The sequence below is a fragment of the Leptodactylus fuscus genome, chromosome 4 (assembly GCF_031893055.1).
Source record: "Leptodactylus fuscus isolate aLepFus1 chromosome 4, aLepFus1.hap2, whole genome shotgun sequence".
NCBI lineage: Eukaryota > Metazoa > Chordata > Amphibia > Anura > Leptodactylidae > Leptodactylus > Leptodactylus fuscus.
Window position 1 is genome coordinate 67,949,956 of NC_134268.1, and position 13,283 is coordinate 67,963,238.

The 13,283-nt window shown below is 41.3% G+C and overlaps 1 protein-coding gene across 2 annotated transcripts in view; it reads left to right on the top strand.

Annotated features, from left to right (window-relative positions):
- Positions 1–13,283, top strand: part of LAMA3 (laminin subunit alpha 3) — a 166,430-nt gene that overhangs the window by 74,843 nt on the left and 78,304 nt on the right. For both annotated transcript variants that reach the window (XM_075270593.1, XM_075270594.1), the window contains exons 9-17: positions 2,133–2,223; positions 3,175–3,306; positions 6,286–6,354; positions 8,341–8,478; positions 9,561–9,695; positions 10,347–10,481; positions 10,835–10,972; positions 12,347–12,393; positions 12,663–12,762. In XM_075270593.1, the coding sequence (XP_075126694.1) occupies positions 2,133–2,223; positions 3,175–3,306; positions 6,286–6,354; positions 8,341–8,478; positions 9,561–9,695; positions 10,347–10,481; positions 10,835–10,972; positions 12,347–12,393; positions 12,663–12,762 (985 nt within the window). The remainder of the gene's footprint in view (positions 1–2,132; positions 2,224–3,174; positions 3,307–6,285; positions 6,355–8,340; positions 8,479–9,560; positions 9,696–10,346; positions 10,482–10,834; positions 10,973–12,346; positions 12,394–12,662; positions 12,763–13,283) is intronic.

The following is a 13,283-nucleotide window of genomic DNA, read 5'->3' on the forward strand; positions in this document are numbered from 1 at the left end:
GCCCCTATCCACCTGCCACATCTTCATTCGCCTCATGTGGGGACAGAACAAGTTCAAAGTTCTGCTGTTGATCTTCACTCCCCTATCAGGTCTCAGGTTACTTTGATATGTCTTTATTTTTTACATCTTTATTTATGTGCTTTGTACATATGGTCTGAGGAAGGTCCAGACTGGACCAAAACATTACTGTGTTTTGTGGATTGCAAAAACTAATAAATCTTATATAAACTAAATCTTATATACTTATAAACTCTTTGTAGCGCCCCACAGTGTGGGTCACTACAAATGTCATCTTATGTGATCTGCACTGTGTACTGTGAAGGTATAGTGAGATCCAGTCAACCTGTTAGCACACACAAAGTTCCACAGCCATTATCTCTTTAAGAAAAGGGGTGGAGCTACAGACTGGAAGAGGGTCTCTCTCTTTCAGTTCCAGGTCAGAGTGTGCAGGAGAGGAGAGGTGTGTGGAGGTGCAGTGTGTGCTGCAAGCCTCATGGTGTGATAGAACAGCACAGGAGGCCGGAGACCTGCAGAGGTTGCAATTAACCTTTGAGCTTCTGGAACCCAGGACCAGAGGAAATCTATTAAAGAGTTTGAGCAGCAATGGAAGGCTGAATCATACTGGTGGTAAAAGGGAAGACTGGCATCTCACTATACTGGAGCAAGGTGAATCCTCCTGTAACATCTGTTATCTCCTGCTGACTACAGAAGTAAACTGTAAGTGTTTGGTTAACCCCTGTCTGGACTGTGTTCTTCCATCGATCCTCTGTTACTCCTCCTGGAAATCTCCCCTTCTTCACCCATATCATATATCATCCGGCCCTGGGACCTGCCCTGGTTGGGGAGGGTATAACATCTGGCACTGCATCACCACCTATTCCCAGAGGCCCTATCTACAGTGCCCGGCTTCACCTCAAGCCGAAACCCCAACTGGCGTCACGACAAACTTTTATTTTTCTTTATTTTTCTTTAATCCATTTTTGCTTAAAACTCCCCTTTTTTCAAGGCGCTGCCGCCCCCGGTGTCGGGCCTGCTCGCACCGTGAATCTACATAGGCCGAGCCAGGGCGACTCACTCTTCATACACCATATCTGAGAAACAGAAATCTTCTACTCTATAAGATTGTCTGCAATGAAGAAAACTTGTATAAAAGTTTGATATACCAGTCCAATATAGTTTAGTAAGAGGCCCTGTATTTCTGGAATCTTCTATCATGTTTCTATTACATTTCATTCGGTAGAAGTACGGCACATGTCAGCAATACATATAGCTTACACAAGCAGTATTTTCTGATTAGCCATACATTGTTATTTGCTTCCTCTCGATTATTTTCTAATAAAATGAATTAAAAAATGTTTTTTGCTTTCCTTTAAAGGGGCTCTACCACTGGGAAAAGTCATTTTTAACTAATCACATCCTTGCATAGGCTTTAGAAAGTCTATTCCACACTTACCTTTAGTATGTAGATTGCCTCAGTGGTTTCTGAATAAGTCCGTTTTTATTCATATGCTAATGAGCTTCCAGCCAGCACAGGAAGTTCCCAGCAGCACTCATCTCTGCTATGTGTGTGAGGCAAACAGGAAGTTGAGTCATCAGTAGCAGCAGCCCCTGCTGTATACACCCATAGGAAACAATAGCAAAGAGGGTGCATGATGCATCATGCACCAGTCTAATTAGCATATAAATAAAAAGAGTCTTATACAGAAACCACTGAGGCAATCTACATACTAAAGGTAGGTGTGGAATAGCCTTTCTAAAGCCTATGCAAGGATGTGATTAGTTAAAAATGACTTTTCCTAATGATAGATCCCCTTTAATAGTGGAATTTATTTTAATATCCCCTGCTATAGAAATGTACTGGGATACCCTCCTGTCACTTTGCACCTCTTCTCATCTAGCACTTACCGTATATAAAACGCCTTTATAGATGTTGTATTTAACAAACCTACTGTATGAACACATATGCTTTATTATCACATAAGCTGTATTGTGCCCCTTGGGCATCTTTAATCAATGCTAATATTTAACAGAGATGTCTCAGAATATTTCCATTGTTGTATTTGCTAAGTCCTTTGAATATTTACATTTCTTGAACTGAAGAATATTCTGATGTCTTTTTCTCTGCCTTGTAGCATAACACAGCAGGTATAAATTGTGAAAAATGTGCCGTAGGATATTTTAGGCCTTATAGAGTCCCAAAAGAAGCTCCACATGGCTGCATACGTAAGTATGAATTTCTCTTATCCTGTCCTTGCGTCTCTAAAATACTTCAGTGTGTGAACATCTATATGTGAATCCACTTCATATATCAGGAGATATTTTAGTAAAATAGTACAGAAATGTTAGGAAATAAAATTCCCATGCATCTCTATGAGCTATGCTGTTTCCACATCTCAAAACTTCATAGTAACTCACAGGGGTTTAACATCCCAGCTACATAACGAAATGCTTGTATCTTAAGAGTCTATCACTGAGCAGAATGATTGATTGCAATCAATCAATTATCAGACTCCTCCCCTCTCCATAGAGTTCTGTGTGCTAAGTCAGGGAGCCTTCATACGGAGGGCATGGGTGCCGGCATACGCACGCTACCCATTGAAATCAATGGGAGGCTTTTTTACCTATTGCTTTCAATGTGATATGCGTGTATGCCGACACCCATTCCAGTCAATGGGATCTGTTTTTTACACCACTTACTCTGAGCGAGTTTTACGTTCAGAATGAGCGAGTGTAAACTCCGTGTGCAGACTCCCTCATACAGAGTCTTGTGTAAACAAACACGTACTGAAGAAGCCTAATAAGTGGAAAAGGGAACTGTAAAGGAATTGCAATATGGTGGAAAATGGTGGAAACTCAATTACAGAGTATAGGTAATAGAGTTTTTCATTGCACTGTGTGAATACTGCTCTAAGCAAAGAATTAAATTGAACACACCTCCTGGACCGCAGCGTGCGAACGGAGGGTGGCGCAGAGACCTGAACAGGTAGAGACTTTACAGGAACGGATTTCTTTCATAAGACATATTTTAAAAAGAATGTTATATTCACATTTATGAAAAGTTGTTTTATAATTGGAGTTATGTTTTAATCCCAGCTTAGCTATGACACGCATATGTTTATCTAGTATTGAAGATGACTCCATCACTAACAGTAATTGATTATTAATATTTCAAAGCTTGTAGCTGTAATCCTCAACATACGGATGGATGTGAGGAGGGGTCTGGAAGGTGCTACTGCAAGCCTAATTTTAGTGGAAACAGCTGTGAGAGGTGTGCGGAAGGCTACTATGGGTACCCAATCTGTCTGAGTAAGTAATGAAAAACTGACCCCTGTCCTACATTTGTTTTGCTTTTTACTTGAAAAAAACATTTATGAAAAGGACTAAAACCCCCAGGACATGTGTTTATTTCAGGCTATGCAGCACAGGTCTGTAATATGGCCATGTGCATGTGCCCTAGTTCTGCAGGTGCACTTTGTGTGTGTGAAAGGTATGATAAAACCATAAACATCTTTGAAGTAGAACGCCTCAGTCTGGTTGAATGTAATGGAACAAGTTGTGTTTACACAATTTTTTTTCCCACCAAAAGCAATGAATTCAATACAAAGCATCCTGTGTCTGGACAAAAGGCACACACTTAAGGGTAAATAATGACACAAGGGAAAAGGACATGAAGATTTCTTACTTCTGTGAAGTTGCATTTTTTATGGGGGAGCATACCACTCTTCAGTTCATACCACTAGACTTGTCAAGTGCAGCGGCATTAATAGAATGTACTCAGAAATTCTGTTTACCTGAACTTCTCCACCTTGGCGCTGCATTCAGTCTCAAGACTCTGATGGAGCATTCACACGGAGTAAAGTGGCGCTGATTCTTCCACGATAACTTGTGGCAGAAGCAGCGCTGATAAAAAGACTACCATTGACTTCAATGGGTTCCGTTTTCCGCGTGGAACACATTGAAATCAATGGGAGGCTTTTCAATCCATTGATTTCAATGTGTTCCGTGCGTAAAACGGGACCCTTTAAATAAAAATACTGACTCGATAACAATCTAGGTATCTGAGTCTGGTGCCTCCATTACTATCCTGTTAGGCTTCATGTATGCTGGTTTGTGTTCTGGCCGTATTTGTAAGGCGTGCACACCAACCTGTCATTTCTATGGCCACATACACATGTCATGTATTATCACAGGTCCTTGTAGGCCTGAGCAAACTCATGACAGGTAATATTTCTGCCCATTTTGCGGCAAATGCCCACTATATAAAATGAATGAGTCCATGAAGGCAGATGCCATTGTCCATGTCCCTATTGATGCATGTGTTTGTATGCATGCAGTGCGCTATAATTTTCCATAAGTAAACATTTATATTTTATAGCAAAACTATAAAATGGACATCAAAAGAACATTGGCAGCAAATAAATCTTACTCGTACACAAAAGAGTGCCAGCACACTAGTGTCATACAATAGCATTTTTTATAGGGTCCTGTAAAAATGGTGGATTAATGGGCAATATTCACCATACTGGTAACCATTACTATGCTAAATTTACCAACATCCAATCTGTATTAATGGATTAATAATTGTGTAATTATTTGTAGTTAATAAATAATGTCGTTAATGTACCATATCTGATATGAATGGTAGTGACCTAAATACTGGGAAAACTTTCTATTATCTATGGTTCTTGCTTCTTGTGACTCCTCCCCAGGAGGTAATGAAACCAGAACTCGATGTCAACACTGATAATGAAAGGTGACGCAGTGTTTGATATCAGGGAGGAATTAGGTTGTCAGTAACATGAAACTGCATGAATCATTCTCCGAATATAACCTTTGGGTACATTTAACAACATAACAATATATTAGGCTAGTAAGGCGGAAGAGTGGGACTGCTTATCTTGATTTATTATGTTGGGCATCATATAGAGGGATATATGATATATCTATCATGTGGCATATGCCTGAGCCCGTGTTAAAAAAACCCCTTTCTAGAAGAAGTCAGCCATCTTTTCTAACACTGGATAACCCCTCTAGGTTAAAGTCCCATATTGCAAAAACACTGCGCTTTATAGTACTTGCAAAGGGGTTGACATTCTGGCTAATCCCATCCACACATTGTAGCAAATCACAGCATGTCTATTGCACCTGCAGAAACGCTGGTGTTTTCTGCATAGGATCAATAGGGGCAGAAAGTTCATAGAGGAAAATGCTGCAGAATCGCATGAAAAATGCAGCAAAAAAAGCCTTAGGCTGAGGAAACGCAGCTTTTTTTTGTTACAGATTTTGTTGCAGTTTTTTGATCCAGAGCCCAGAATGGCTAGAAAAGGAATGGGAAATATATAGGAGGCTTTTATACCTCTACCTTATCCCCATTCCACTACAGCCTTTGACTCAAAAACTGCAGCAAAATCTGCAACAAAAAAGTTGTATTTCTGCAACGTGGGGCTCCGGCCTTAAAGGGGCTCTATCATTGGGAAAAGTCATTTTTAAATAAGCACATCCTTGCATAGCCTTTAGAAAGGCTATTCCACACAAACCTTTAGTATGTAAATTGCCTCAGTGGTTTTTCAATGAGACCGTTTTTATTCATATGCTAATTAGCTTCCAGCCAGCACAGGAAGTTCCCAGCAGCACTCATCTCTGCTATTATCTCTTATGTGTGTAAGGCAAACAGGAAGCTGAGTCATCAGAAGCAGCAGCCTGTGCTGTACACATACATAGGAAAGAATAGGCAGAGGGTGCATGATGAGACTTCCGGGGGTGCACCAACAGGCTAATTAGCATATGAATAAAAACGGGCTCATTCAAAAACTACTGAGGCAATTTACCTACAAAAGGTAAGTGTGAAATAGCCTTTCTAAAGGATATGCAAGGATGTGCTTAGTTAAAAATGACTTTTCCCAATGTTAGAGCCCTTTAAAGAGGAATTTTTGCCCAAAATGTAATTATGGCCATATATTACTACATGAACAGTTATTGCAATTTGCAGAATTTAGTGATTTTTCTTCCTCTACTTGCATTTTTGTTTTTCTTATGTCTCTTGTGAGAACAGGAAGTGCAGCCATATTGGTTTTCAATTTGGAATTTGTATTGCCAAAACTCTCATTGTGAATGAAAAGGAAACACAAGGCAGTTTATATTGTAGTGAATTATGGGCGGGTTATTAGTCAATAAAGCAAATATGTTGTGAATGATTATAAATGTTTATGTTGGCCATTTTCTCTCTGAGAACTATTATTCTGCTCAAGCAATAATACAGGTTTCTTTTTATTTTTTCCATTTTAGGAATACCTTTTTATCCTGTTCCTACCACATCATCAATTTCTGCAGAACCAACTGCTGGAAATATAAAAGGTAAGATATTACTGTAAGAGTATTCTATGCAACAGCTTTAAAGGATTGTCCAGGAATTTGTCATTTATGGCCTATCCTTAGGATAGACCATGAATAATCAGATCAGTGACTTCAATGGAACCTGATCTACAGTGTTAGCACCTGGCCATTACACAAACATGAAGTCAACTGCTTCTGGCCCTATGTAATGTACAATACAGGCATCAGAAGTGGCCCCCGTACAGCTGAGCCATATGGGACTGCCTGATGTCTCCCCACCAATCAGATTTATGGCCTATCTTAAGAATAGGACTACAAATGAAATATAATTATGTTTGTAGACAACCCCCTGTGGGAGGGCTGGTACTCCCTAGTGAAGAAGCAAAACAGAGGTGTCCCTGGAAGCAGGGCCGGCGTCAGCGCACGGCATAGTCGGGCAAGTGCCGGGGCCCACAGAGCCTCTGGGGGCCCCCCGGCACTTGCCTGTCACAATTTCAGCTCATCGGCGTCCGTCCGCCGATGAGCTGAAATACATACGCGATGCAGGAGCTGTGAGCTCAGCTCCTGCTTTAAAGCTCCGGCCCGGCTTGCGTGTGTAGGCGCGATGACGTCATCGCATCACGCCTACACACGCAAGCCGGTCCGGAGCTAAGCAGGAGCTGATCTCACAGCTCCTGCATCGCGTATGTGATTGGAGGGAGAGAGAGAGGAGCGTCGGGGGATCGATGGAAGGTGAGTGATAGAAGGTGAGTGTAAGTGTTTGTTTTGTATTACATATTAAGGTGAAACATAATGAAGGGGGCCCATGAAACTGGGGGGCAAATGAAGGGGAGGGGGGGAACGGCATGACACTGGAGAAGATGAAGGGGGTGGGGAGAGAACGGCATGAAACTGGGGACAGAGATGGAGGGGGCCCAAAGAAACTGGGGGGCAAATGAAGGGGAGGGGGGAACAGCATGACACTGGGGCAGATGGAGGGGGGGAGAACAGCATGACACTGGGGCAGATGGAGGGGGTGGGGAGAGAACGGCATGGAACTGGGGACAGAGATGGAGGGGGCCCAAAGAAACTGGGGGGCAAATGAAGGGGAGGGGGGGGGAACGGCATGACACTGGGGCAGATGGAGGGGGGGAGAACAGCATGACACTGGGGCAGATGGAGGGGGTGGGGAGAGAACAGCATGGAACTGGGGACAGAGATGGAGGGGGCCCAATGAAACTGAGGGGGCAAATGAAGGGGAGGGGGGGGGAAACGGCATGACACTGGGGAAGATGAAGGGGGTGGGGAGAGAACGGCATGAAACTGGGGACAGAGATGGAGGGGGCCCAATGAAACTGAAGGGGAGGGGGGGAACGGCATGACACTGGGGCAGAGACGGGGGACATGAAACTGTGGGCAGATGAAGGGGGAGAACGTGATGAAACTGGGGACAGAGATGGAGGGGGGACATGAAACTGGGGGCAGAGGAAGGGTGTATATGAAACTGGGGGAGAGATGGAGGGGGGGGGCATATAATTTACAGGTGACTGTAGGAGGATTGTATTGTGTGGGAGCACATAATAAATGAATGAGAATGGGTGGAATCAACATAAAAGTGGGTGGAGCTAAATTTGCAGCGGCGCGCAGAGCGCATATCTTCAGTCCTAGCTGCCAGAATTACAGGCTTGTTCGTACCCTGTGTATGTACATGTTCTAGGAAGGCCTCCGTTATGGTAGCATTTACCAACCAGATATTTTTAATGCAAAACCAATATTATATTTTATAAAAAAAAATAAAAGAAAGAAAATTATAAAATCTGATCTTTCCTCAGATATCATTCAATGTAATAATTTTATGTAAGATTGGTAAAACTGGTCTACAACTATTTTGTCAAAAGAAAAAATTATCCTGTCCACTAATGCAATGTTATGCTTTGAACATAAGAAAGAAGTTCATAAATAGGATTTTTCATCATAACTTCTATGTTGTGTGTGACTGACAATAGTATATGTTGTTCTTCCTGACAGGCTGCAGTTGTACAGGGGCTGGAGCACTAAGCCAAAATTGTGACCCAGTGACAGGACAGTGTCCCTGCCGTGTAGGGTACCGGGGTACAGCTTGTGATACGTGTGCTCCTGGATACGTCAATTATCCGTTCTGTCAAAGTAAGTCTAGTGAACTGACAACCATGTATCTTATTCCAGCAGGTTTACCTCTGTTCTGTGTACAGTACAGTAGCTGCTCCTGTCTTCTGTCTAGGAGAATAAAAGTGAGATGCAGAAGTGTGCATGTAAGGGTGAAAAGGGGATCACAAAAAAAACAGTAACTTCTGTGGGCAAGATGGGTGATGCCAAACTAGTGCCTAGCATGTGTTTTCTATGTGCCTAGGCTTAGGCAGCTAAGGACGCAGAGGCTTCTTGAGGGTATTGGTCAGTCCAAGAGCTGCTAGAGCCGTCTGCAGAAGGTTACAAAGAGACTGCAGTGTCCTTATGCCATCATATTATGAAATGATTCTTCCCTAGAAGCAAAGCAGTACAATGTCTACCCTTCTCAGATATAATGTGTCAGTGTGCAACAATAATACCAATACTAATAATAATAGTAATAATAGCTAAATGTACAAAAGCTGCAAAAAAAGTCTACATTGATAGAATCTTCCAATTTTATTTTAATTTCAAGCCCTGATAATATAGGATTTACCGCAGGTCCAGGGTGTGAGTCAGGCAGTAGATTCTTGTGATCACCGGGAACACCTCGGATTCCTCATACACTATTATATTGTCCAAAGGTTATTCAGCTTCCTTTTTATGATCCTGCACTGTGGCCTATTTCTGGGTGTGAATCCCCATGTGGAACATTCATTTTATAGCTAACTAAAGTTACGTCAAACACTTTTTACTACACAAATTGATATCAGATAATAAGAAAGTGCAATACGGTAATAAAAGATCAATTTACTCTATAAAGTGAAGAGATATGCTTTATATGATGTATATAGTAATACTCACTACAGAAAAATTTGGAAAGTTTCCTTTAGCCTAGCACCCGACTTGTATACATAGTGTAGTGCATGTGTTGTATTATAGGACTGGCATGTTTTCCTGTCTGGTTTTCCAGCTAGTAGAATGGGCATGGTATAGCCTTGAATTCTTTTATTGTTGATATTGTAGTTAACTTCCTGTCCGTGTCATAGAAAATAATTTATGATTTATTCTCTATATAAAGGCCATTTCCTTTGATTGTTTAGGGTGTGATTGCAATCCCGCCGGCGTGCTCCCTGAGGTATGCAGTCCTACAGGAAGGTGCCTGTGCAAGCTTACAATCCAGGGCACACGTTGTGACCAGTGCCGGCCAGGTTACCATTCATTTCCAATATGTAAAGGTTAGTGTCACGCTAGCTATTTTATGGCTGCAGATATGATAGTGTTTAACTTGACTTTCTGGAGTGTGACATCTTATCACAGAAGACAACAATTGAAAGAGTCAAATTACCATTCTGTGCCACACGTTGAGTGTTAAGTTGAACTGTGCTACATCTGTGTTGAATTGAGAATATATACATATATACAGTAGTTTATCATTCCTTCATTGGTAATCAGGCACAGCACCCTACATTTTATAATGTCTGCCCCTGGTACTACAGCTGAAGCTCAGTCCCATTCAAGGTGGTCCTATCAGTGATTGGCAGCCTCTTCTGTATGACTATGCATACAGAGATAGCCGTTACTGATAGGACCGCCAACTCTTTATATAGAAAGATAAGAGATTTCAATAAATAAATGACAGGTTATACTGAGTGCTTTCACACAAAAAATATATGTCAATCCTCTTCTTCCTTCCTGCTTAATAACCTACTGCTCACAGATTCAGCAGCATTTTCCATGTTACAGTTTCCCATGTACCTACTCTATAAATTTACCTGCAGTCCTATAGAAATTGCAGATAATATGCATTGTACAAATTGACAAACTCTTTCATGCTTTGGCCAACTCAGCTCTGCTGTATTTCTGTTATGTTTCTTATTTGACATTAGAATGTGACTGTGATATGATTGGAGCCAGAGACCCCTCATGTGGACCTGCGGGAGAATGTCTATGCCGCCCTAACTATGCTGGACTAACATGTCAGCAGTGTGCACCGAATTTTTACAACTATCCTATCTGTATAGGTCAGTATATCATACCATGGTTAGGAAAGATGCTGAACTAGATGGCACTATGTGATAAGTGTAATAATATAACCAGTACTATAGCATAGCACATGCGCGTAGCTCAATACACTGTATTAATGTTCTACAACAGTTTTTATTGCCATCTGAAACCAGAGATGGGTGAGTCTCCTAGAAAGATTTATCGTCCATTATTGTGAGAACTTTCTTCTGTGAGATGTAAAATAATAAAATCCAGTTCTTCAAGTCCATTTATAGAAGGCTTCTCAAAAATAAGTTCCTTGAGTAGTACTAAAATGTGTTATATACTTTACAGCGGTTTCTAACTATTATACTATTGTATTATTATTTAGCCTGCCAGTGTTCTCCTCAAGGCTCCTATCAGAGCACGTGTGACCCTAATACTGGACAGTGTGAATGCCGACCAGGGGTAGTTGGGCAGAAGTGTGATAGGTGCTCATCCGGATTAGATAACTATCCATATTGTCAAGGTATGTTCTTTTTTTCTTATGCTGTGGTCACATTAGCGCCAGGGGGAGACCTGAAAAACAGAGCGCTGTGTAGGGATCCCATTGACTATAATGGGGTATGCCGGGTGTCTGCTGTTTCCAAACTGAAAGTGGTGGAGAAAACAGTTCTCCATGCAAGAATTTTTTATCTGCTGATTTTCACTGGTTTCACTGGCACAGATGTGAACCCCGCCTTATACAAGAATAGTATTCTCCACATCCTATATGTACAGTCATGTGAATGAGAATAATCAGACTACAGTGGTAACATAGATGCTAAAATGAGAGATAAAAGAAGTAACAGATGGTCACTTGTGATAGTTTTTGTGATGTATAGTTGACTGTCACTATTTGTCAGGGTACACTGAGACTTCTAGTTGTAAAGTAGCCGGGCAGCTGAAGAGCCACAAGTTGGAGACCACAGTATGGCTTTATTCTTGGTCCTGCATTGTAAGGTTCCCAAAAACATGTTCTGGGTAATTTGCTATCATCGACATTATAGTTTATTTCACAAACAGGCTTCTTGGCATGCTTCCTCTGGTGGTTCAGACATCTGGGCTCACATCCAGTACTCTTACTACCAAATGATTTAATTTTCTTGTTTTCCAAGTATTATCAAGAAGACGAAAGTGTGTGACATTTTATTCAGCTTTGAGGGACGGTCCTAAGGGAAACAACCAAGAAACAAAGGACTTTTGTGAGATCAGTGCTGGCTGCTTGTTTTCTACACATAGATCACTAGTGTGCCGTATTAGAAGCGAGCAGTAAACCATCATGGACGGCTCCTTTGTTGAATGTTCTTCTGAAATCTCTGGATAGATTCCAATATTATGTAGGCCAGATTGGAAGGTGACTTGCGGCTTTACTGTAACGTCAGGCACAGCCTTTCAGCTTCTAATCTCTTTCCAAAGACATAACGTAAAGCTCCTGGACCCCAGTGCAAAATCAGGCCCCAGCTATAATGTATTGTTTATAGTACAAGTCTCCTCATATTAGGAAGAGACACCACATGGGCCCCTTAAAGCTCCTGGGCTTGGATGTGATGGCACCCTCTCCATCTCATCAAGTTACGCCCCTTGTTCCTGCTCAACATGGCCCATAATGTTTACAGATGTATCTGCTCTGGTTCTGAGCCATGATATGTACTCCCTGAGACTGTGTGGCAGACCCCCATGTTCCACAGGTTGAGAACCACTGATATAGGGGATGCAGTTCATTGTCCTATGTAATCGGGGATCTGATGCCAATAATCAGAGCATCTGAATAAGGGAGGAACAACTACAGGACCTTAATAAAATACAGGTGACACTTTCCATCTTAATGTTTATTACTGTTTATTGTGTTTTTATACTATAGATATTGGTGGAGAATGTGATCCTGTAGGAACCCTTACCTCACAAGTAGTAAGTTCTGCCCAGTATTGGGCTCTATTACATTATGGATAATTTCTTTATGCAATAAATGAAAGACTAATGTGGTTGTATCATGAAAGATATGTAAAGATAAAGTGGGTAGAGTGAGGTCCCCTGTCCTGGTGGACTTGAGCCATCCATGTATTATAATGACTACCATTTATTGTAATATTAGATATCTTTTGCAGTACGACGTGGGTAGTCTGTGGTAAGACAACCGTTCTTGTGTTTCCATAGATATCAATGTTTATTTTTTTCAGGGTTACTGCCAGTGCCTACCAAGAGTAGAGGGTATAACCTGTGACCACTGCAAACCATTGTTCTGGAATCTGGATGGAGACAATCCTCAAGGTTGCATTGGTAAGACGCCATGCTTTTTACCTGTAACTCTTAAGTATGTGTAAGCGATTGGTACACATTACTATATATGATCATTTATAATACTGTATTATAATACACAGTGGTCCCCACAATATTTGTTCTTTAAAACTTATGGGACAACCATCGTAACTTGAAAACATTGCAACTTCAGACTATTACTCTGTGTGAAACTAGTACCTGGTTCTAAAGACCCCAAAATATCACCAAAAATATGTAAAATTAAGATTAAAGAAAAATAATCAGATAACTAATATAGATATAGCAAATCCTTACACATAATAGTCAGAAAGAGATGCCGGAAGCTGTAAATCACTTTCTATGAATGGGACAGGAGCCTTATAAGGGTCCTGAAAAGTATATGCAACTCAAAAATAACATATGGCTGTCGGTCTCAGAGGAACAGAAATAGGATCTCTAGGGACAAGGAGAGCTGGTTCCCAAAAGGGTATAGGAGCAGGAGAATGACTTAAATAGTTAAGTAATATTATTACCTATTCTTA